Below are 25442 nucleotides of genomic sequence, written 5' to 3' on the forward strand. Positions count from 1 at the left end.
CAAGAAAGTAAGAGTAATCTTCAGAGGCCAGGAATGACCAGAGAGCATGAATCCAGGGAAATGAGTTGGCTCCAGAACAGGAATTTTCCCTGGAGGGGCATCTGCCATTTCTGGATGACTAGATTACAGGTTTTAACACGCTTCATGGGGCACGGAGACAAAGCTTGGTGCTGTATAAGGTAAAAGATTAGATCAGAAACCCTCATGTTAAAACTTTCTGCAGGGGAAACCAAAAAACCAAACACTGTACCGCTGAGAGAACAGGAGGAGTCGCATCTGTCTTAGTTTGGGCTTTGGGTAAACATGAAGACAAGCAACAGCATAAATCTCAGGTGAGAATTCCTAACCACAAGTTCACCTTCATGTTGGTTTGGCATTCAAATTAAAAAGTATCTGGGTGATCAAAACAATAATAACCCCAACATTTAATTAAAAGCGACCTGAATGGGTAGTACCCCACTAGGAGACTTGTTAAAAGCAGACACAAGTGCTCTCCTCTGTAGGAACCCTCCTTAAAACAGGATATTGGCCAGGCGCGGTGGCTCATGCCCTGTAAGCCCAGTACCTTGGGAGGCCAAGGCAGGGGGACTGCTTGAGTTCAGGGGTTCAAGACCAACCTAGGCAACATAATGACACCTCATCTCTACAAAAAATTTTAAAAATTAGCTGGGTATGGTGGCACACACCTGTAGCTCCAGTTACTTGGGTGGCTAAGGTGGGAGAACTGCTTAAGCCCAGCAGGTCAAGGCTGCAGTGAGCCATGATCATGCCACGGCACTCTAATCTGAGTGACAGAGTGAGGCCCTTTCTCAAAAAAATAAATAAAATAAAAACTATATATCTTCAGGAATTCTAGAAATAAAATTCCAATGAATACTCACAATCAGAAATCACAAAATAAACAAGGAAACAAGCCAGAATCAGAGGAAAAATAAAAGTACCAAATCAGTCCAGTAACAACTGCAGATTATTAAGACTGAAACTATAAGATAGACAATGTATATTTAATATGTAGAAAGATATCAAAAATATGACTAAATAATAAGACAACATACACTAAGGAAATCTGAAAAAAGAGTCAAATAGAACTTTCAGAGATTAAAAAATAAATAACACTTGAAAAGATGACAGCGGGTATAACAGAACTAAATAGTGGATAAGTACACTAGAAGAAATCAGCCAGAACCCAGCACAAGAGACACAGACGATTATTATACCTTCCAAGACTTACTACACAATTACAGCACTTTCAGTAGCATGGCACTGATTTAAGGATACTCAAAAGACCAACACAGTAGGATACAGGACGGAGAAACAGACTTACACATTTAGAAACTTGAATGAAACAAATATGATACGGTAATTTTTTGTAGTTTTTTTTTATGAGAGGGACGGAGGAAAATTAGGCAATAAATAGTGCTAAGACAATAAGTTAGCCATATGGAAAAAAAATCACACATACTCAAAAATCATTTCCAGGTACATTACAGGAAATGTGAAAGCAAAGCTTTTAGAAGAAAATCTAGAAAAATATAGCAATGAGATAGAAATGGATCCCATTTTATAAAGAAAGCATGATCAATGTAACTACTCTGGACAAGAGGCTTTTAAGCATTTTTTGACAAGAGTTCACTGTAAGAAAGGCATTTTATATAGCAGTGTGTGTTCCAAAAACAAAAGTTTCATGAAACAACACTTACCCTTAATATGAGGGAAGCATTTTGATATTTTTCTATTACATTCTTTTTTTTTTGGAAATGGAGTCTCGCTGCCGCCCAGGCTGGAGTGCAGTGGCGCGATCTCGGCTCACTACAGGCTCCGCCCCCCGGGGTTCATGCCATTCTCCTGCCTCAGCCTCCCGAGTAGCTGGGACTACAGGTGCCCGCCACCTCGCCTGGCTAATTTTTTGTATTTTTAGTAGAGATGGGGTTTCACCATGTTAACCAGGATGGTCTCGATCTCCTGACCTCATGATCCGCCCGCCTCGGCCTTCCAAAGTGCTGGGATTACAGGTGTGAGCCACCGTGCCGGGCCTTTTCTATTACATTCTAAAAAAACTTTTTAAAGTATGCAACAGAAGACTTGTAGAAAAATGTTCATCACGAGGCTGGGCACAGTGTCTCATGCCTGTAATCCCAGCACTTTGGGAGGACAAGGTGGGTGGATCAACGGAGGTCAGGAGTTCAAGACCAGACTGGGCAACATGGTGAAATCCTGTCTCTACTAAAAATACAAAACTTAGCCAGACGTGGTGGCGCACACCTGTAATCCCAGCTATTTGGCAGGCTAAGGCAGGAGAATAGCTTGAACCTAGGAGGCGGAAGTTGCAGTGAGCTGAGATTGCCCCACTGCACTCCAGCCTGAGTGACAGAGTGAGACTCTGTCTCAAAAAATGAAAAAAAAAGTTCATCACGACACTGTTGTGACAGCATAAGACTAAAAACAATCCAGTGTTCATTATCAGTAGAAATGATAAATTGTGGTATACTGACATAACGGGATACTACAAAAAGTAAAAGATTCCCCAGCTTTAATCAGTGGTTCTCAAAGTGCGGACCCGTCCAGCAGCATTCAGCATTGGCATCACCTGCGAGTTTGTCAGCCACCCAGATTCTCCACCCCTCCCCAGACCCATCAAATCGGAAACTCTGAGGTGGGGCCCAACAAGCCGTATTTATTTAGCAAGCCCTCCACTGGCGATTCTGATTCATGCTCCAATTTGAGAGCCACTGTTACAGACGAATGTCAAAAACACCTTGAGCAAGAAAAGCAAGTCTCAGAAGAATACAAACAATATGACATTTGTTTAAAAGTCAAAAACTAAACAGCACAGTATCCAGATATCCCTAAAAATGTGGTAACACTATACAGAAAAGCAGGAAACAACTGATATAAATTATTTTCTGGGAAAAAGGGATAAAGGAATTAAGAAGGACCACATAAGAGCCTCTAAGATAATGACAGTGTTTTTATTTCTTCAGCTAGGTGGTGGGTACAACAGTTTGGGTTTTTTTTATTACTATCCTTTAAAATATGTGTGTTGTAAATTATAATCATTATGAACACTCTCTTTTCTAAAAAGAAAAAATGCTGAACTGAAATGGGGTTGAGAATGTTAAGTCGTGAACATAGAATTATACCCCATGTGAACTCAATTCTAACAAAAGGCCTAGAAAAAACTGAGTACACAGCAGGTGTTAAATATTTGTAGACTATTAAATGTTTACAGTGATTGATAGGCTTTTTCATTCTTCTTCATTCTTCCAAATTTCTCACAATGCAAAAAACAACCCAAAAAGAATTTTTTATCTAGAAAGTATGAACAAATTCAGTAGACTCTAAAATAATTTGGTGTCCACCTCACCATCACTCCCATTTCAGGCTTGGTCTCTTTTCCGGATTTAAAATTCAAATCCTGACTACACAGTTTAGCCTATGGAAAGATAATGGTCTTCCATTCTGGTCTCAAAATGTGTTTTTCCTCTCTAATTTTTCAAAACACTTTCATGGAACTCTATGCAGTTTTGCTTACTTCTCATCTCCCCATCAAGGTATATAGCCAGTTATAATTTTTTCAATTAAAAGCAATATATGTGTCATTTAGAATTAAGTAAAACTACACAGGAAAATCTCTTATAAATCATACAAGGACTGCTTTAAGAAACTCATTTGTTTCTAATTTATTTTCTCCATTAGCAACGTGTTGCTAAAATCACAAGAGAATAGAGCATTGCTCATATGAATTAATCCCTATCCATCGGCAACAAGGGGAACCAAGGGTCGGCTACGGCATCCAAAGAAAGGCAATTATGCACAATGAGCAAAGAAGGTGGTTCGAGGTTGCACTGCCAAGAAATGACATATTCCAGTGGACTCAAACCACCCTCTTCAAATTTTGGCATTCTGTGGTATAAAAATAAAACCGAAGAACATTGAAAAGCAAAGCTTGCCACCTGCTGCCCACTGGCATAATCGTAAATGTTCAAATTGCGTCCATTTTTTTATTTAAACCCTTTTACTAATTGACTGGCATGGATATTTCCATATTGCCTGTTTATTCGTTTTCACCAGTCTCTGAGAGGAAATGTCAGCCCCCCAAATTTTTAACCAGATGCTATTTCAAACCCTATACATAATCAGCTATAACCAGTGCACCTCTAACCAGAAAGCAAACCCGACTTCCAAATGGTTATACATGTTGTGTACTGTATATAATAAATCCACCAAAATGCAGTTGTGTTCATTATAGTATCCAGACCAGGGAAGAATTCCTTTGAAGATGTGCCAGCTCTGTCCTATGCTTCCAGGCCCGTCATCATTCTAGATGATACAGAATACAAAACCCATTTTCTGATCCTTATAGATTTTAAAATCCAAACATTAACAGCTTAACTGCCTTCAGCTAGTTTATAAATAGTTGATATACATTCATACTACAAAATTTTAAGTAGATGCCCAGCTAAAACGCCTCAAAGATCAGCTTTAAACATTTAAACTTAAATACCTTAATTATATTAATACCGACAAGTGTTTTCATGGGTTCTCAAAATGTTTTCAGTATTCTTTTTCATTTGAACTTCTTCTAAAGAAGTCTGAGAAATAAATGCATTTTAGCCTTTTTTTTTTTTTAGAACAATAATCCTTCAAGTCTTGTCTCTTTCTTCTAACTCTGTAGATTTGCATATCCACGCCATCATTCCCTCAACAACAATCCAGAACGCTGCTAAGGAGAAAGTGAAACTTTGAATTAAAGAAGAAAATGCTATCTGAGAGAAAGATGCCCTAACAGCCAGTCACAAACCCAATTAGGAGGGTGAATGGTGCAAAGACAACTCCATCTGCTCTCCTGTCCCCCAGGGAGCCGGGGAGGGGGTTAGGGCCGTGGCCTCTTGAGAGGCTTATGGCAAACAGTCTCATCACATCACATCGATAACTCCTGAGGCCCTTTGAAATACAACTTAAAAGGCTTCTGCCTGCTGAAATTGTCCATATGCAAAATAGCACCAAAGCTAGTTGAAGTTTTTTCGTTGTCTGGGAACTACTATAAAGCAGACAATAAAAAAAATTCATTTTCAAGACAGATGGCACCATAATGTTGCACTATTTTCTACTGTGCATTTTTTCTTAAACACTAGAGGCAGCGTCTCCGTACAAAAGAAAGTCCATCCAGCTGCAGCCAGTTAGCTTTCAGATTGCTGTTTCTACAGAACATCACACACATTAAAAAAAAAAAAGAGTCCCTTTTTTCCCCACCATAGTCAGCACAACCCTTTCTTCTAAAACTCCATAGGAGCTATTATTTCATGCACTATTATTGTCAGTGTTTCTGATCTCTTTCCCGCTTGCATCTGATTGTTCACACCTGAGAACACCTAGAAGTGGTTTGTACTTGTAAGGTTAAAGTTTAGTTAGATCTTCCTACATGCTGTCTGCAATTCAGAAGGGTGCCTGGTGCACAAAGGTAATGATACAGTAAGTTAATCCTTTAATTAATTGAATCCAGGCCCATTAACACCAGAACTGGGCTTTGACTGAACAGATAAAATATTTGACTTAATATCAACAGAGGGGACAGTATTACATGTTTTGTCATATAAAAATATAGCTCTCTACTAAAAATGAAAAAAAAAACCCACTTATACTAGAAATATGGAAGAAACATTCCAGTTATCAATTATTCATTGAAACTAAAGAATATTTAGTTTGGCTGCTAGCACAGTGCCTGGCACACAGTAAATATTCAATAAATGTATGTGAAATTGAAAGTCCCAATCATTTCTTTTGGTTTCTTGTCAAAGACTTCCTAATGGAGCTTGATCAAATCGTTGTTTTTCATGAACATCCTAAATTATTTGAACATAAAGCTGAGCTTGATCAAATACTTGTTTTTTATGAACATCCTAAATTAATCTGAACATAAAGCTGATATGGATATGTAAGTTTTTTAAAAGAAGCATAGCATTTCCCCACTAGGTATGAAAAGCATTTCTGATTCTGTGAAAGGCAATTACTATTATTTTTATCAAGCAGCATGTTACTACACTACTTTACAAAGCAAATCACAAAAACTTTCCTAGCAACTTTAGACATTAATAGCTAAATTAAACGAATATAAGTCTGAAACAAAAACTGCTTTATTTATTAATAGTATCAAATAAACATGCAATTTTTGTGTCATACTGTTACTTATTTTACAGTATTTTAAATAATAACTAATGAGAATGCAGTCCAGCTAGGAAGACATTTAGAGCCTAACAACCTGTTGGTTATTATACATCTGTGTGTGATTACCCAAGGTTCCTTTCCAGTTCACCAATACAGGATAATCAAAGATGTAGGACTTCTGTCACCTAAAGAAGGAGGAATATAGGTGAGTGGATCACTCCTAGTGTAGCAAGAAAAACACAGAGAAGATACACGGAGGTTGATATCAATAGGGGTAGAGATAACAAAAAGTAGTTATGGCAAAGCTGTAAAGCCAACAAAGATAAAGGTAGAAAACTCTTGAACATTTGAAACAGGAAAAAAGACCTTGATTATTCTACAGAGCATGATGTGTTAGTCTGATCAACACAGAAGGAAATCAAATCTGGTTTTGATTATGGGTTCATGAATTTGAGTCTAGGGATAGAGTGGAATAAGGAACAGGAAGCCTTCAACGACATCCCCTACTTTCCTGTTCCTAAAGAGGATAAGATTACATATCATTCCATTTAACATAGATAGAGAGATAGATCAACATTAGACTACACATAATTCCTTAACCTGAAACCAAAGGAATTGTTTTCTTGACTGGCAGTCTGAATCCTGTTTTAAAGGGAATTAGATCCCTCTCCTCTCAAGTCCCTGTGCAAGACAGACACTCTACAGGGCCAGCTCCTCTAGGCCTTCCTCTCTCTAATCTGCCCAGCAGCCAGCCTCCCAGGCCTTCCCTCACACTCTCTTAGCACCCCACCTGACCTGGCTTTCCAGGGTGAGCCTGACACTTCTTCAGTGACTATGAGAGCCATCTTTGTATTCCTTGGAGCCCCACACAGAGCTCCTCCGTGTGACTGTCAAGGTTTTCCATAATTGGACCTGCCCACCCAATCTCATTTCCTGCTACTCTTCAATCCCCGCAAAGAGATCAATTCCCCAACAGGAGAATCATTCCCACCCTATCGTCCACCTGTTATTTATTTAAAGGCCAGACCCTCCTTCACTTTTCCAAGTCCTTCCAACTCTGGTCTATGTTCCTTTAGTCCAGTCCTCCAGCCCCTGCCAATCTCCCCCTTCCTTACTTACCATTAGAATTTATACTAGGTACCACATAGTTTAGCAGCTTATTAGGTATTATGCTATGTTATTCACTATTTTTCAGACACATTAGCCTGATCCCTCCAATTGGAGTACCTAGAACAGTAGTTGGTATGTGGATGGCACTCAGTAAATATCTGCTGATGGAATGAATGAATCAACTATTGAAAATCTGTGTTCTGGGGGCCAGGACTGAGATTCTATCTTCACTATAGTGAACCAGAGATAACGCAACCAGTTAGAAACGCACAGAGAACTTGGAAAGTTATAGATGGTTCAGTGGTGTATTACGATTTATGTCTGTGTAAGTCTCTCTCAAAAGACCAAAGAATTCTGAAATAAATTACCCGGTCAATGAGTAACAGATTGTATTCTTGTCCTCATGGACAAGGGGGGATTTTTTACAATCCAATTTAAGATGTTTCTTCCAAATTTGAGGATAAAAAAAAATCAGAGTACTAATAATATTTTTTGCATAAAAGTACCTTTCCTTGGAGAATTCTTAAATATTTGATAAAAACAATATTTAATACGAAAAGAGCTCTTAGAAATTAAAATTAAAGAAAATTATAAGCACATGTAACAGAAAAGGGTGTGAAGATGTTAATTATCCACATAAAAAATATGAAGGACTTATAAAAATGTGGAAAATGTTCAACCTCACTAAAAAAAACTAAGAAACACAAAATTATTTCATAAGGTGGTAAGATCACACTTCATAAGACCATTCAAAGCCACTAAGACTTCACAGACAGCAATTTATTTATTAAAGACTCATTTGACAGAAGCCGCATTTAGTCTGCTTAAAATATTAAAGGAAAATAATCTAATAAACATAATGCCACTGACTTACATATTTACTTTCACATAAAAGTCACTAAATTGAATTAATAAAAAGCAGCACGGCAACAAAGAAATTAATCAAGGAGACTGTGAAGTGTTTCAACTTTATGTAAAGTATTTCAAATATGCACACTAAATTTTCCAACTGTTTAGACTCACAGGTCACCTTTCAAGACGTTAAAGCAATTAAGGTGCGAAATGCCTGTCTCATTACACGGAAATGGTTTTTTCCTGAAATTTTTTAACTCCTTCAAAATAGCTTCATTAAGCCAGGAGATAAATAGGAGCCACAGGAATGAAAGAGGAATGGAGAGGCAGAGAAAAGAGCTTCACAAATGGGGCAGGGGAAAATGGTTGTTTGTGCCCAGGGAGTAAGGAATGGGAATTGGAGAGTGTTTCCTTTCAAATTTCTTTTCTCAGAGTGAAGTGCATCCTAATCTCAAAATGTCTGTCATCTTCCTGTCTGAGTTAAGAATATCCTTCCTAGAAATATAATTAGGAAGGATTAGCTGCTGCATAAAGAGGCTTTGAACGAATTAAGGAAGAATGATGCCTCACTTCGAATGCTGTCCATCAAATCTCCAAATACCAGCACTTGGCAAAACACCAACATCAGGCAAAGAAACAAAAGGCAGTGCTCTGAAAGCAATCAAAGTCATGCCCATGTCAAAAAAGCCCTTACAAGAGAGTTTTTAAAAAAATAAATTCTGTGTCCACAGTAGACAGTCCAGCTACTTCTAAAGATTTGGGAACAGCTCTCTATATTGGTAACTGACTATAATGAATAGGTTGTCACATTTCCTTCATGAAACAGAATATGTTTTAAGTGAATCTTTATTGTTTTGAAAATAAACAATTTCTGGTGAAACAACAGTGGTTTACTTGAGAATTCATAAAATAACTACAATTTTTCCCTCCTTTATGCCTTTTATTTGAATGTGGGGCTTCAAAAATACTGCGCAAAGTATTTTTCCATTATTTTGTTAACCGGAGTCAGAAAATGACATGTAAACGATGCAAGGAGAACATGGAACAAAAGGTCAGGAAGCCTGGGTTCAAGTCACGACTCTGCTGCAGCCCTGCTGAGTGACTGTGGGCCAGGCATTCAGACATTTGCAGTTATAAAACTTTATGGTTTGTACCGGTTGAAAATTCTGGAAAGTTGGAAGGGAAAGTTGTCCCTAATTTTTGTTCTCTTTTTCATTACGCTCAAATAATAACTTTTTTTTTTTTTCTTTTGAAATGGAGTCCCACTCTGTTGCCCATGCTGGAGCGCAGTGGCGTAATCTCAGCCCACTGCAACCTCCACCTCCCGGGTTCAAGAGATTCCCCTGCCTCTGCCTCCTGAGTAGCTGGGATTACAGGTGCGCACCACCACACCCCACTAATTTTTCTATTTTTAGTAGAGATGGGGTTTCACCATGTTGGCCAGGCTGTTCTTGCACTCCTGATCTCGGGTGATCCGCCTGCCTCAGCCTCCCAAAGTGCTGTGATGACAGGTGTTGAGCCATCAGGCCCGGACAAATAATAACTAGCAAGTGCCCAGGATAAATCCTATTCAAAGATACTAATATTGATTAAATATTTCTTCTGTGTTTTGGTGAGAGCTAACTCCATTACTCACACTACTCTAGAACTGTATGACCTCTAAGTGAAAAATAATTAAAGTTTGAATGTCCCTGTTTGCTTTCTACCAGCACTTGAGCCAAACTTGTGTCAAGGTTCATATCAATATTTAATCGAATACTCTTGAGTACTAGAAAATTTCAAGCCCATAAACTGGATTTATAGTACCAGTTTCAGTAATTTTCCCAAGAGGCTGGCTGCCTGGGCTTTGCTGTCGCCCTTTTCTTTGTTAACATGCCTTATGTCTATCACAGCCATTCTAAGTGCAAGGAGCAAGAAGATTCAACACTGCAAGGTCAAGAACATAAGACACAGAAAATTAAATATGGTCTGATCAATGAAAACCCTTATGACATCCAGAGATATACAAGAAGTGGGTCCCATCATTTGCTACAAGTACCATAAAGAATGGGATGCCTAGTTTGGCTGGATATGAACTAGGCATCCCATTCTTTATGGTACTTGTAGCGAATGATGGGACCCACTTCTTGTATATCTCTGGATGTCATAAGGGTTTTCATTGATCAGACCATATTTAATTTTCTGTGTCTTATGTTCTTGACCTTGCAGTGCTGAATCTTCTTGCAAGGACAAAAAACCAAACACCGCATGTTCTCACTCATAGGTGGGAATTGAACAATGAGAACTCATGGACACAGGAAGGGGAACATCACACTCCGGGGACTGTTGTGGGGTGGGGGGAGGGGGGAGGGACAGCATTAGGAGATATACCTAATGCTAAATGACGAGTTAATGGGTGCAGCACACCAACATGGCACATGGATACATATGTAACAAACCTGCACATTGTGCACATGTACCCTAAAACCTAAAGTATAATAATAAAAAAAATAATAATAATAATAATTTCGTGCAAAAGGCAGACATGGAATGGAAATGAACATAAGATATCAATATTTCCCATGCCATTTATTAAAAACTGAGACAAAAAAAAAAAAGAATGGGATGCCATAGCTGAACTACTTACTGGCCTGGGATGGTGACCAGGATGATTAAGTAAAGTTTTGTTAATTCCAATCAGTGACTTTTTGAATTGGTTTCCTGGGATACAGCTGGGATTACAGGCGCTCACCACCATGCCCAGCTAATTTTTGTATTTTTAGTAGAGATGGGGTTTCACCATGTTGGCCAGGCTGGTCTTGAACTCCTGACCTCACGATCTGCCCACCTCAGCCTCCCAAAGTGCTGGGATTAGAGGTGTGAGCCACCGTGCCATGCCTCTCACATGGTTTTGAAGAGATTAAATGAGACAACACTCAAAAAGTACTCAGAATTGTGTCTGCCACAGAATAATTGGTCATATTAACTATCATTATTACATAGCACCAAAACATTATCCTGATTTCTTTCAATTGTATTAGGGAGCAAACTCTACCCCAACACCTCCCATTTTTAGATACAAGCTTTGGGTTTCCACCAGACCCCGCGGTATGAGAGGAGTGTGAGGCAGTGACCCTACCCAGCTCTGTCCTTGTCTCTCCAACCTCCATGCCATGGTCTACTCTTCTTCTGAACTCAGTCTCAGGAGGAAAAAATTAAGAGCTGCTCACTTCCGGCTCCTCAACACACTACCTTACCTCACCATCTTCCCCATGTGTCTGTTTTTCTCAAACCACAAAACAGGTCTGACCAATAGCTAATGATATGATCAAACTTTACATGGTTCTCATGGATTAGGAAGTCCTTCTCAAACTACCATACTGCTATATCCATTTGGGCTTGGTGATTATTTCAAAAAGGTCTTCTTCTAGAATTTCTTTTTCTTTTTTTTTTTTCTTTTTTCTGAGATGGAGTCTTGCTCTGTCGCCAGACTGGAATGCAGTGGCGTGATCTCAGCTCACTGCAACCTCCGCCTCCCGAGTTCAAGCGATTCTCCTGCCTCAGCCTCCTGAGTGGCTGGGACTACAGGCGCGTGCCACCATGCCCCACTAATTTTTGTATTTTTTTTAGTAGAGAAGGGGTTTCACCATGTTGGCCAGGATGGTCTTGATCTCTTGACCTCATGATCCAGCTGCCTAGGCCTCCAAAAGTGCTGGGATTACAGGTGTGAGCCACCGCGCCCGGCTTTCTTCTAGAATTTTCACATATACATAACTATACAGCAGTATTAAAAGCCAAAAAATGGTTAAAGGGTATAAAATGTTAGTTACGTGGGATGAGTAAGTTATAGAGATCTAACAAACAGCATGGCAACTATAGTAAATAATACTGTATATTGTATACTGGTAATTTGCTAAGAGAGTAGACCTTCAACATTCTCACCACAAACCAAAAATGGTAACTATGTGAGATGAGAGATATGTTAATTAGCTTGATTGTGGTAATCATTTTACAATGTGTACATATTTTAAAACATCATGTATACTGTAAATACATACAATTTTTATTTGTCAATTATACCTTAGTCAAGCTGGGATAAAAAGAGCCAAAAATTGAAAAAAATCCAAACATCCATCAAGAGCAGAATAAATAATGAATTGTGGTATATTCACATGATGTGGTAAACATTGGTAGTATAATATAAATGAGCAAGCTATAGTCATACAACTGCATAGATGAATCTCAGACATAACACTGAGTGAAAAAAACACACCGTATTATTTACACACAGTTCAAACACAGGCAGAACTGATCTCTGGCATTAGAAGTTAAGACAGTAGCTCCCTCTGGTGAGGAGGAAGATGGCAGAGTCTAAGAACAAGGGGCTTTGTGGTGCTGGAAATGTTCTACTTAATGTTGATGGCACTTACATGAATATGATGTCACTTTGGGATCATCACTAGACTGTACACTTTTGACTTTTGTACTTTTCTGTATATAATTTCAATTTAACGTCCATCTTTTTAAGTTTAAATAAATGTGTATAACACGATAAAATCAGTGATTGGTTCAAATTTTTAGTTCTCATCCCATCCCCCAGGTGTCATGAATTGAGCACTGAGCACCTTGGAGTGAGTTCCTTTTGTTCAACTTTCGTTCACTGCCTTTTTTTTCCACATAATAGAGTCAGGATCAAAACCTTCACCTACCTCACAGACTTGCTGGGCAGACCACATACCATAAGGAATGGAAAATACTCTGCAAAATGTTCAGGGCTTTACAAAGGCAAATGCTATTATTCCAAGAGAGAAGGGTACCTCCTGCAATATAAGCATTCGTGAAAAAATCCATAGACAAGGATTTAGACATTATTAATGCTGATTTCCTCCAGGCAAAACTCTAAATATATATATTAAGCAAACATTGATTGGAGCCTTTCTGTGTACCTCTGTGGACAAAGAGATGAAAGACTGTGTTGTGTCATGACAATGGTAAGTACAGGAAAGCATACGAGAGAAACCTGGGAGAGAGTTGGTGGGGTTGAGGTGGGGGTTCAATATTGAGCAAGGTCCCCTCCTACAGTCTGAGAGATCGTTTAAGGAAATCGTCCGTTTGAGTACTGACCAATTCCTTGGATCCTTTAATAAGTTCAGACAATGTCCCAGTAATAACTATCAGTACTGCAACAAGCTTGAAGTCTCTCCCCAGAGTGTTTAACTACTGGCATAGCTTTATAATGGGATTTTTTTTCCTTTACTACAAATAAAGGGAAGGAGCTTACGTTTTATTGTTACTGTTGTCAATTAGGACGTGGCATACTTCAAGGAACATCCCAGAAGTTCTTCCATCCTTGGAGATATCATAGCATTAGGTTTTTCAAGACTCAGGACCACACTCAGGACCATAAGAAACTTCATCTTTTTATTACTCTTTATTACAGAAAATTTCAAAAATATAAAAAGAATTTTGTAAGAAACCCCTATGTACCCATCATCAAGCTTCAATAATTACCACCTCAAACCAATCTTATTACCTCTATACCTCAACCCACTGGATTATTCTGAATAAAATCTCACATATCATATCATTTCATCTGTAAATACTTTAACATGATTCTCCTCTTTATGAACATAACTACAATGCCATCATCACAGCTACCAAAATCAACATTCATTCATTTATATCATCAAATTTCCAATCAATGTTAGCACGTTCATGATTGTCCTATAAATCGTCATTGTTATCTTTTTCTTTTATTAGCAGTTTGTTTGAATCAGGATAGAAACATAATCCAAATACTGTGATTGGTTAATGTGTTTCTTAAGCCTTGTTTAAGCTACGAGGCCTCCCTCCATTACTTTTTTCTCTATTTTGTGTCTTTTGGGAATTGTTTTGTTGAAATCTTAGTCAGTAGCTTGGTTTTCAAGCAACCTTTAGAGCTTTATATTACCTTATATTACCATTAATCTTCATCTTTATCAAGTTTTAATTAAATAATATCCTAAATATGGTCATTTTTAAATATGTCCATGAATTCCCTGATATTTCTCCACTTAAGCAGTGCAGCATACTTCTACTCCCTCTGAGTGAGGACTAGACTTAGCAACTCACTACTAATGAGTACAATAAAGTGAGCGTGAAGGTGTGGCATCCTTAAGACCAAGACCATAAAGGCACTGTGGACTTCTCCTCACTCTCCCTAATCTAGGATCACTCACTCTGGGAGAAGCTTATGGCCACATTGTGAGGACACTCAGGCTGCTCTACAGAGAGGTCCACACAGAGAGGAAGTGATGCTTTCTGCCAACAGCCAGTGCCAGGGCTAAGGCCTCCTGCCAACAGCCATGAAAGTGAGCCATCTTGGCAGTGGATTTCCCAGCCCCAGTCGAGCCTTCAGATGACTGCCATCCCTGCTGACTGCTTGGCTGCAGCCCCTGGATTCCTGACACAGACTGTCAGTCAATAAATGCATGTTATTTTAGGTTGCTAAGTTTTGGAGTGATTTGTTACACAGCCAAAGAAAACTAATATGCCAGGCTACCTAGCCTCACATCATTGCCTCTCCTGGATACACCCTTCTCCTCCAGTTGTATGTATCCGAATCCAACCATCTTTTCACAGACACCTTCTCTAAGGAGCCATCCCTGGACTCCACTGCACTAACACTCCAAAATCCGGAAACAACTGCTCTTTCCTTTGATTTCCTAAGGAACTTTATTTGTATTTGGTTCTAAATCAAGTTGCCTAAAACCAATTCAGCCAAAGGTAAAACCAATTCATCTAATCCCCACCTGCCTAAAATATGTGCTTTCAACACTACAATTTTACCAAACTAGCTGTTCCTCAAACACCCCAGGCATACTCCTGCCTCAAAGCCTCTGCCTCACCCCCACATATCTGCAGGGTTCATGCCCTTATCGCAGGCCTTTGCTTAAATGCCTCTCAGTAAGGTCTTCCCTAGCAGCCTATTTAAGACTGCCACACCCCTCACTCTTCCCCACCACACACCAACCCAGCATGTCCTATTTACTAATGCAGTTTTATTTTCTCCACAGCACTTATGAATAGCTAATGTGTATTTTAATTATGTCATTCATCAACTGTCTCTCCCTCTCTAAACTGTAAGTTCCAAGAAAGCAGACATTTTATTTAGTTGCCTAGTGTTATCTACCCTTAGCTCCCAGGACTGTGCCCTCATACATAAAACATGCTCCATAAAAACTTGTTGAATAAGTGATCAAGATGATAGCACTTCATGTGACACACAATGAACATAACACTAAACATTTTGGCCTGTTAGACATATTTATATATATAGTTGAATACTTTAAAGAGGCTTAATCAATCTCCTCCTTTACTGGTTAAACACAAAACCTGAAATACCCTAAATAGGCAATCTTAAAGATAACTTAAGGATTGTAACATTTCTCAAAAGTAGCCAAAATGGGCCTATCACCTGTGATTCCTTGGCCATTTGATTAAACATGACTCACTGTGATTATGTCATAACCTAAATTAATGAAAGGGCTAATTGTATAGCTTTGTATAGTTTCCTTTGTATAGCTCATTTGTCATTTCAAAATCTCCTTAAGAGCAGGACTGGACCTTGTACATCTTAATCTTCTCTGCAGTGACTAGATAATGGGACAATCTATACAGTTTATTAATATCAGCATTGATAGCACCCAAGGCCATCTCTTCTCATCTCTTCTCTTTACTTAAAAGCCACCAGTAGGCACACCCGTATACACATGCCTATAACAATGCTACCATAAAAAAGCATCTTCATCCTGCAGATGAAGTCTCCAAAGCAAACTGCCTAATGACTTTATTTTACCAAAGCTGAGTCAGAGCTGAAACCTTAGCCTCCTCTTTGACTCACAACATTCTTGTCTAAATTACACTGCGGCTACCAAAAGGAAGGAAAAAAAATAGACTGTTCATTTATCTGACATCCGACATACGGTTCTTACAAACAATCCATGTATATACATCATAGAGGGTCAAATTCTAACAGTGGATGGTGATATTCAAGATGAATAATGTTGCTTGTAAATTACTTTACAGTTTATGTAAGTCATAATGCTAGAAAAAACTAATTGCAATTCACAGTAATCTGACTCTTGATCGCCAAAGCATAGTTCAACACAGAATTGTTTTTTGTTTTTAATATCCAAAACAATGCTGGAAGGGAGATGTCTAGCTATGATATAATCAAAGCTTTATATCGTTCCAAGGACACACAGTTATATTCATGTTCTGGCAAACACAAAAAAAGCACTACTATCCTTTAGAGAAAAAGTTAGCAAACTACAGTTCATGGGCCAAATCCAGCCCACAGCCTGCTTTCATATGGCCCACAAGTTAAGGATAACTTTCATGTTTTTTACTGGTTGAGAAAAAAATTTAAAAAAGAATAATACTTCATGATCTGTGAAATTTATATGAAATTCAAATTTCAATGTCCATAAAATAAAGTTTTATTAGAACACAGTCACACTTATTAATTTGTACACTGTCTATGGCTGCTTTTGTGCTACAATGGCAGAACTGAGTAGATGCAACAGAAACCATATGTCCCACAAAGCTAAAAATATTTACTATCTGCCCCTTTACAGAAAATTTTTGCCAACTCCTTCCTTCAGGGCATGGATGCTGAAATCTGACTGCCTCTGTTTAAATTGTAATACTGTCACTTACTAACTGTGGGTCCTTGAACAAATTACTTAACCACTCTGTACTTCAGTCTTCTCATCTGTAAAATGGGTTTAATAATGTTACCTTCCTTATAGGGTCCTTGTGAGCTGTAAGTGAACAATACACAATAAGCGTTTAAAAGAGTACCTGGCACATAGTAAGCCCTTACTAAGTGTTAGGTATACCTATCTTACCTTTGCTTCTTGTTGAGGGCTGCAGAATGTGTTTTCCAACAGCAAAGTAGCATTTCGAACTAGCCCCTAAATCTAGCTACCACAATAGAACTGAAGTATTATGAGACAAGAAGAAATGAGAGAAAAATGAAGAAAAACAGAAAAAAAAAAAAAAAGAAAGAGGACTGAGGAGGGAATAGGAGAAAAGAAAAAGACCACACTCAGAAGAAACAGTAGGTGGTCTATTCAAAGGGGAAGTAGAAATAAGGATAATTTCATGTATAGCAACAGACTGAATAACTTCTGTGGGCTAACTGGATACTAATCACCATGTGGAAGCTGTCTCTACAGAGGGAAGAAGCATTCTAAGTTCCAAGCAAGTGACTTACAAATGAACTGCTACGTCAAGCCCATTTTTAAGTTGGGAACTTCCTGTATTTTACATTCCTAGACAAATGACAAGTGATAGTTGCAGTACATTCTGCATCTTATTATCCATATAGAATAGCTCATTAAGAGGACACAATTTGTTTAAGGACCCGGTGCAGCTGAGTGGCTGCTTGTAATGCAACTCAGAGAACGGGGTAATCTTTCTTCTCTGAGTTCTCATTTTGTTCAGAATAGCACTTACTTCCTAACACTAAGAAAAAAACAACCTCGTTCCCATAAATAGAAAACAAGCTCATTCACCAAAAATGGACCCACACAGCAACTGGGAGATAAACATGGTGTTAACAGAAGGTACACTTAACCTGCTACCGAGGTTGAGAAATTCTCCCTTTGCAAGGATTCCCTTTCATTTGAGCAGTTTCTCTGCAAGCTGAGTTCTTACCTTTTCTCTGCAGGTAACTTAAAAATAACACTGTTACTTTTTTAAATTATTATTTCAAAACTCGATAAAGCAGCTCCCCCCTCAAAAACAGAATTTTTAAACTAACAACTTTATCACAAATAACTATTTTTAATCATTCCCTTCCAGTCTTGATCCCTATAATTCTCATGGTTGCCATGGGTTGTACTTATGGTAAATTTTCCTGCAGAGGCTAAATACACACGTCAAATATTTTTAAGAGACTCCATGTGTAAGCCTAATGTGTAAAGCCTTAAGAAAGGAAAGAAAAACATTATTATCCAAGTGATTTCTGCAAATTGTGCAGGAAACGGACAGTGATTTAAAGGCATCCAAGAGAGTCATTAAGATGATCCTTAACTAAACGAAAGTTCAAAACACTCACTGAGAATGTATCTGCTGGGGGAGTCCCACTGAAGGCTTCGGCTTGAGGGTCAAGGTCATCTGGGCCACAGGGCTGACTCTTGGTAGACTGTCTGCCTTCTTAGACGAAGTATGCTTTGCTGCTTGCTCGGGAGGGCCCCACGAGGAGGCAGCCCCAGGACTCTGCCCTCCAAAGACTGGTGACGAGGTGTCCTGGGCAGCTATTGTTTCACAGGCTTTGCCCTTGGTCCCTGGTTTACACACACAGAGTTGTGGCCGGAGACACATCCCTCCATTCTGACATGGCGGAACACAGCTAGCTGCAGAAAGACAACAGAAGGCACAGCTTTGAAGAACATTGTAGACTTCTAATTTTTCCAAAGGGTTAACAGTAGCATCAGGTTTTTTGTTCTCCAATAAAAAAACCACACAAACACTCATAAGGAGGAAGCGGAGGCAGTTGGGTGGAGGAGCAGGAAGAGAACTAATATTAATGGCTTCCTATGTGACAGGCACCATTCTAAAATATATAAACAAATTTAATCCCCCAGCAACATGTTCTGTAGATATTTTATTGTGCCCACTTTACAGATGAAAAAACAGAAACAGAGATTAAGTCATCTGTTAAACATCATATAATTATTACTAAGTAGAAGAGCTGGGATTTGAAACCAAGTGAGCCAGCTCCAAACCTATCATTCTTAACCATTTTACTGTATCTGCCTCCCAGAAATGCATCAGAAAATCCAGGAAAAATCGTAAGAAAATGCTCTGCCATTATTTTAAAGTTATGTTCTGTGGCTTAAATTTAAATATACACTTAACTTAAAATTTAATTAAAAATTGTTTAAGCCAAATTTTTTGCCAAGACTTGGCAAAAAACAAAAGTTCAGTCCAATCCCCAACTCCAAAAAGTGCTCTCCTACAGACCTCATGTTGTATAGGCTATCAGATCTTCGAGAGACTGTCAGAAATTTAGTCCAATCTACTCTTTGACATAAGAGAAAATGAGAAAACCAAGGGCAGAAAGGTTGAGAGTCACCCAAAATACACCTGCTAGTTCGTATAAAAATCCAGTGTGCTAGGCACCATTTCTAATTTAATAATGAAAGGCAACCAAAAAGAAACAACTTCTTCATCTCCTATTTGCAAGGATGTATGTACTCTGAATCACCACACTCATGACTAAGCAGAGTTTTAAAGTTATCAGGCCAGGCTCAGTGGCTCACGCCTGTAAGCCCCATCACTTTAGGAGATCACGGTGGGAGGATCACTTGAGCCCAGGAGTTTGAGATTAGCCTGGGCAACATAGTAAGACCCTGTCTCTACCAAAAAAAAAAAAAAATTGTAATTAGCTGGGCATGGTGGCATGCACCTGTAGTCCCAGCTACTCAGGAGGCTCTTGAGCCCAGGAGGTCGAGGCTGCAGTGACCATGATCACGGCATCACACTCCAGCCTAAGCAACAGAATGTAACCCAATCTCAAAATTAAAAATTTAAAAAAAGAAGTTATCAGGGCTGTGGGTCATTGGTAGAGTAAGTAGGTTTTATGATAGGCAAGGTCCCTTAGAAGTTTAGATGCTACTGGCTGGGCACAGTGGCTCACGCCTGTAATCCTACCACTTTGGGAGGCCAAGCTGGGCAGATCACTTGAGGTCAGGAGTTCGAGACCAGCCTGTTCAAAATAGTGAAACCTCATCTCTACTAAAAATGCAAAAATTAGCCAAGTGTGGTGGCAGGAGCCTGTAATCCCAGTTCTGGGAAGGCTGAGGTAGGAGGATCACTTGAACCCGGAGGACAGAGGTTACAGTGAGCCGAGATGGTGCCACACACTACAGCCTGGACAAGAGGGAAACTCTGTCTCAAAAAAAAAAAAAAAAGAAGTGTACATGTACATGCTACTGACTTAAGTTTTACTATATAATGTCATAAGCTTATGACCATGATTCCTGCAGTCCCTTCTTTATTTGTTCAAATACATTTATTATGCTGCCCTGTTGCTGTCAGCTCACCTTTTACATAAACTGTTGGTCCTGAGGCAGATCACACTATCAAGTCTCCCATAAAGTTCAATACAAGCCTCAGTCCACAAAGCAATTACAAAATAGATAAGCAAAACGAACAATAGGAGACTTAGTTATAAGACTCAGTTATGAAGATCCAAAAGACCAAGACCTAAAAGCCTTGAAACCTATTGATTTCCTATAAAAGAGAGAAGATACTTTTCCCATATTTCTACAATATGATGCCTATTCATTACAGCAAGTAATGATCTTTCTAAAATGGCCCTTGGGTGTCAGAATACCAAGCTGACAAATTTTCAGAAAGTTGGGAAGGATTCTATTAAAAAAAAAAAAAGAAAAGAAAAGAAAATGGAGCCAGCTCCCTAGGTGACCTTGGAGTAAGCCACTTAACCTCGGCCTCTGCACTTGTGCGTGTTTGGGGGGTTATGAGGAGCGCAGCAGCGATTTGTTCTAAAATGGTCCCCACAATATGAGAATAAAGGCTGTTCCCACACTGTGCTTCTAGAATTCTAATTCAAAAGCTCTGTTTCTAGAATTCAGAATTCTAACTATCAGAGTTTTCCTGACCAACTGAGCAAACTGTGTTGCTATATCTGAGATGCTGCCCTGGGTCCTTGCTCAGCCATGGTTATTTCTGGAATGTCACAGGAATGGGAATGGGATCCACCCAGGAGAACAGAAGTGGCCACAGCAAGGACTGAGCTGGGCCTTCAAAGCTGTGCCTCGGCCTGAGCTCACCACCCAGGCACTTTCACATGTGCCCTCTCGTCATGCTTTCAATTAGAAACATGTTTCTTTTTAACATCTGAGAATGATTTCCGCTTCTCCTCCCGCCCAAGGTGCACTGCAAATGTCTTTTCTACCAGGAAGGCTGTTGGGTGCAAAAGCTGGCACCTAGGTGGAGGCCAAGGACTGACACCCTCCAACATACTACCAAGAATGAGCCGCAAGAACCTGTTTTAAGGAAGACATGGATGGTTAGCAATTTTTTTAACTCTTCAAGTTTTTCATGTGGTAGGGTAAGGGGGGTGGGGAGACAGTCATAAAAGATAAAAAAAAAAACTTTGAACTTACAAATATTTTCTACTGGAAGAAAAATAAAGAACATGTTATATAAAATTACGGCTATGTGTAGTAACACCCTTTGTAGTAAATTTTAAAAGGACAATTAGGAGAATGAAAAGACAATTTTCTCTTCTACCTACCCTACCTAGACTCAGACAGGTGCCCCCTAGAGCATGCAGATGAGGAGGGGCTGGATTGAACTGCAGGAGAACAAATTCCCTAACTCCCAAGAGAAGCCCTTCATCTGACATAAAAAGCAAAACTTGCACTTTGGGAGGCCAAGGCGGGCGGATCACGAGGTCAGGAGATAGAGACCATCCTGGCTAACACGGTGAAACCCCGTCTCTCCTAAAAATACAAAAAATTAGCCGGGTGTGGTGGTGGGCGCCTGTAGTCCCAGCTACTTGGGAGGCTGAGGCAGGAGAATGGAATGAACCCAGGAGGCAGAGCTTGCAGTGAGCCGAGATTGCGCCACTGCACTCCAGCCTGGGCGACAGAGCGAGACTCTGTCTCAAAAAAACAAACAAACAAACAAAAAAACTCATGTCCTTCTATCACATTTATCAAGCCCTTTTTCCTACAATATTTGGACCCATGCAGTAGTGGTTCCTACATGGCAGCAAACATCAGTGGTTCTCATAGTATGGTGCCCAGGCCAGCAGTATCACCCGGGAAAACTTTGAAACTACATATCCTTGGGCTGCCCCAAGCCTGCTAAATCTGAAACTGGAGGCCAGCAATCAGTGACCGCCCTCCCAAGCGACATCAATGCACACTCAGGTTTGAGAATCACTGACACACAACATTTGGAAACAGAGGTCTTCCAGCAGCAAGCTTCTGAGGACTTATATTTTTATACTTGCAAGTTTTCATGCTATAATTGCTTTAAGGCTATTGAATTCTTGGCTACGATAAAAGTGTTTTATCTTGTCATTTTTATTGCAAGTTTAGATGTTATTTTCCATGTCTATAAATTTCCAAAAGTCTACACATTTGTCCCCATCTACTTCACGGCCAATGCAAAAATTCATAGCATTTACGTGAAAACTGTTATTATAACTAAGGTGTTGGACTATGTGGAATATTATAAATATTGTCACAGAAGTACCTTTTTTATTTATTTATTTATTTTTTGAGACATAGTCTCACTCTGTCACCCAGGCTGGAGTGCAGTGGTGCGATCTTGACTCACTGCAACTTCCGTCCCTCAGATTCAAGCGATTCTCCTGCCTCAGCCTCCCAAGTAGCTGGGATTACAGGCATGCATGCCCAGCTAATTTTGTGTTTTTAGTAGAGACAGGGTTTCGCCATGTTGGCCAGGCTGGCCTCAAACTCCTGACCTCAGGTGATCCGCCCGCTTCAAACTCCCAAAGTGCTAGGATTGTAGGCATGAGCCACTACCCCCAGCCAGCCAGAAGTACTTTTTAATTTAATTTTATTTTTTTCCCCATCAGTCGATTCTGCTTTTTCCTGGCCAGCATTGTGCTGTGGTTCAGCTGGATGCTGAGTGGAGGCTATATCAAGATCTTATCAGTGGGTTGGGCGGTGGTTCTCAGGCTCGGCTACACATTAGAATCACCTGGGGAACTTTTAAAACTCCCCAAACCCAGGCCTAACTCCAAACAGATTAAATCAGAATCTCTAGGGGGGGAGGGCTCCAGGCTTCAGTACTTTTTTAACTCCCCAGGTGACTGAAATATACAGCCAAGTCTGAAAAGTAGTAGGTTAGGAACAAAAACCTAATCCAGGCTTGCGGACAGACTAGTCTTCTAAAACGCTACTCTTTGAATCATTTTTTTCCCTTTCATTCAAAAACTTTCCACACATTTTAGCTGACCAAGGGTAAATGTTAAGGCCATCTACATCTAACCCAAACCCCCTTTTCCACCCCCCTTCTCACTGGTCTACCCCTGCAGAAGCTCACCCACCCTCTGGGATTCCCACCTCTTTGTCTCCATGCAGAAGGAGCCCTATGCAGGAACACAGGCCCCTCAATCCAGTGAGAACAATGAAAACCTCCAATGCTTCAAGCCCACCCTTCTCCCACCCTTCTGTATGAAGTCTCTCCCAAATGTCCACTGATAGGGTTTGGTATGAGTACTACCAAATCTCCTGTTGAATTATAATCTCCAGAGTCGGAGGTGGGGCCTAGTGGGAGGTGATTGGACTATGGGGCAGAGTTCTCATTAATGGGTTAGCACCATCCCATCCATGCTGTTCTTGCAATAGTGAGTGAGTGGGTGATTCTGAGATCTGGTTGTTCAAAAGTGTGCGGCACCTCCCCACTCTCTCTCTTCCTCCTCCTCCGGTCATGTGATGTGCCTTGCTCCCCCTTTGCCTTCTGCCATGATTGGAAGTTTCCCGAGGCCTCCCCAGAAGCACAAGCTGCTATGCTTCCTGTACAGCCTGCAGAACCATGAGCCAGTTAAACCTCTTTTCTTTATAAATTGCCCAGTCTCAGGCATTTCCTTATAGCAGTGTGAGAAGTGACTAACAGACCCACCCACCCAGCCCTATCATGACCTTTGTACCATCTGGCTCTTGTCCACTGTCATCATTCACATTCCACATGCTAGTCAACTTCTTACAGTTCTCTCCTATTTGACAACTAGGTTATAAGCTGTGAGGTCAGTTAAGTGGCTTATGCAGAACTTTCTGTAGCCTAGGATAGTAGCCTGGGATAGGAGCCTACACTTGGCTGACTGACTGATATAAACATAGAGCCACTACTTCCCAAATGATGCTGGGATTTAAGGACGTCTATAAAGGAAAGATGGCCAATGGTCTCTTAATTCATTACATGATAACATCTACACTTCCAGACTTGATTTGTGATTTATTCAATCAAGCAGTCTCCAATCCTTCAAAGCAGATGTTTTTCCATCAAAATTAAATACAAGTAAACTCTGCAAATACACAAAGTCTGTAGTGACATTTAACCTTATATTATAGTTACAGATAGAAACAGGTTCAGAAGCCAGATCCAATGTGTTGTAGAAGAACTCTGAAGAGTAGCGACAGTGAAGCAGACTGGTCAAGGTCAAAGAGAAGAGAACATCACAAGAGGCATAACATTTAGGAGGTTATTGTAGGCACTTAGGAGACTGAGTCCATCCTGTGCAACATAGCAAGACCCCATCTCTCAAAAAAAAAAAAAAAAGTGGCCAAAACTGCCACCAAGACAGCGACGAACTCAGATAGTGGGCTTGCAGAAAGCCCATTGACATCAAGATCTAGGTGAGCAGGTTAAGCAACAAAACCCTACTCCATCCTGGCTACCAGGTTGGTCTTCTGAAAATATTTTCATCATTTGAAACGGTCAAAATTGAGTTAATTCTCAATCTGTGCGCCAAGTACTAAAGGGTCTCAGGTGTCTTTCGCGTTTGTATCTACTCCAGTTTGACAAGCTGATCCTAGAGTTCTTTAAAAGTTCAGTGATTGTATTTTTAGGAAGTAACCCATGCCCTGAAGCTCAGCGTCTACTGCTTTTAATTCTAAAAAAGTAACCCTTAGTTATATTTAAAACTTGTCTCAGTCCACACAGTGCAAACAGTGTGACTCTCTGCCCCTTGCCTTTCTCTCCAAACAAGCTGCAGCATGTCTACCGCATGTGTCCTGGGGAGAAATATGAGTCTAACTGTGTCTTCTGTGATCAGAGACAGCAGGTGAGAAATTGCTTTGCTGTGTGTGTCTTCACAGTAATTCCCAGCTGCCCTTTGAAGTTATTCAATAACACTAAGTGATATCAGATCACAAGAAATATAGCATGAGGTCACACATTTTAGTCTAGTCTGTCTGCTTGCTCCTTGTACCAAACCCAAATAAATGCTGTCGTTTCGTTGCAAATGTCTCTGGCTCAGCCTCCTCCAAAATCCCTAAAGAGAAAAAAAAATTAGCATAACATCCCAATGCCTTTTCTATCCAGTCTTCTGGAATAATGAAGAATTCCACATAATGAAATTTTCTAAATACGTGAACCATGCCCATCAATCACCAATATATTTAATAAATCTTTACAGGTCTTTCATCCTTATGAAAATCTATTTGAAACCTGTGAGGGATGGGTGTTTGCTTTCATTGTTCTCTCTCTTCCCTCTGAGTCAGTCAAGTCACACAAGCATTCTTTCCATCCTGTTTTCCTACCCTATTTGCCTTTCTAATCTT

At 39.8% G+C, this 25442-nt stretch overlaps 1 protein-coding gene across 11 annotated transcripts in view; it reads right to left on the reverse strand.

Annotated features, from left to right (window-relative positions):
* Positions 1-25442, reverse strand: part of LTBP1 (latent transforming growth factor beta binding protein 1) — a 442730-nt gene that overhangs the window by 350329 nt on the left and 66959 nt on the right. For all 11 annotated transcript variants that reach the window (XM_063623691.1, XM_055252600.2, XM_063623686.1 and 8 more), the window contains exon 3: positions 18212-18509. In XM_063623691.1, the coding sequence (XP_063479761.1) occupies positions 18212-18509 (298 nt within the window). The remainder of the gene's footprint in view (positions 1-18211; positions 18510-25442) is intronic.

Source organism: Symphalangus syndactylus, chromosome 18 (genome assembly GCF_028878055.3).
Source record: "Symphalangus syndactylus isolate Jambi chromosome 18, NHGRI_mSymSyn1-v2.1_pri, whole genome shotgun sequence".
Taxonomy (NCBI): domain Eukaryota; kingdom Metazoa; phylum Chordata; class Mammalia; order Primates; family Hylobatidae; genus Symphalangus; species Symphalangus syndactylus.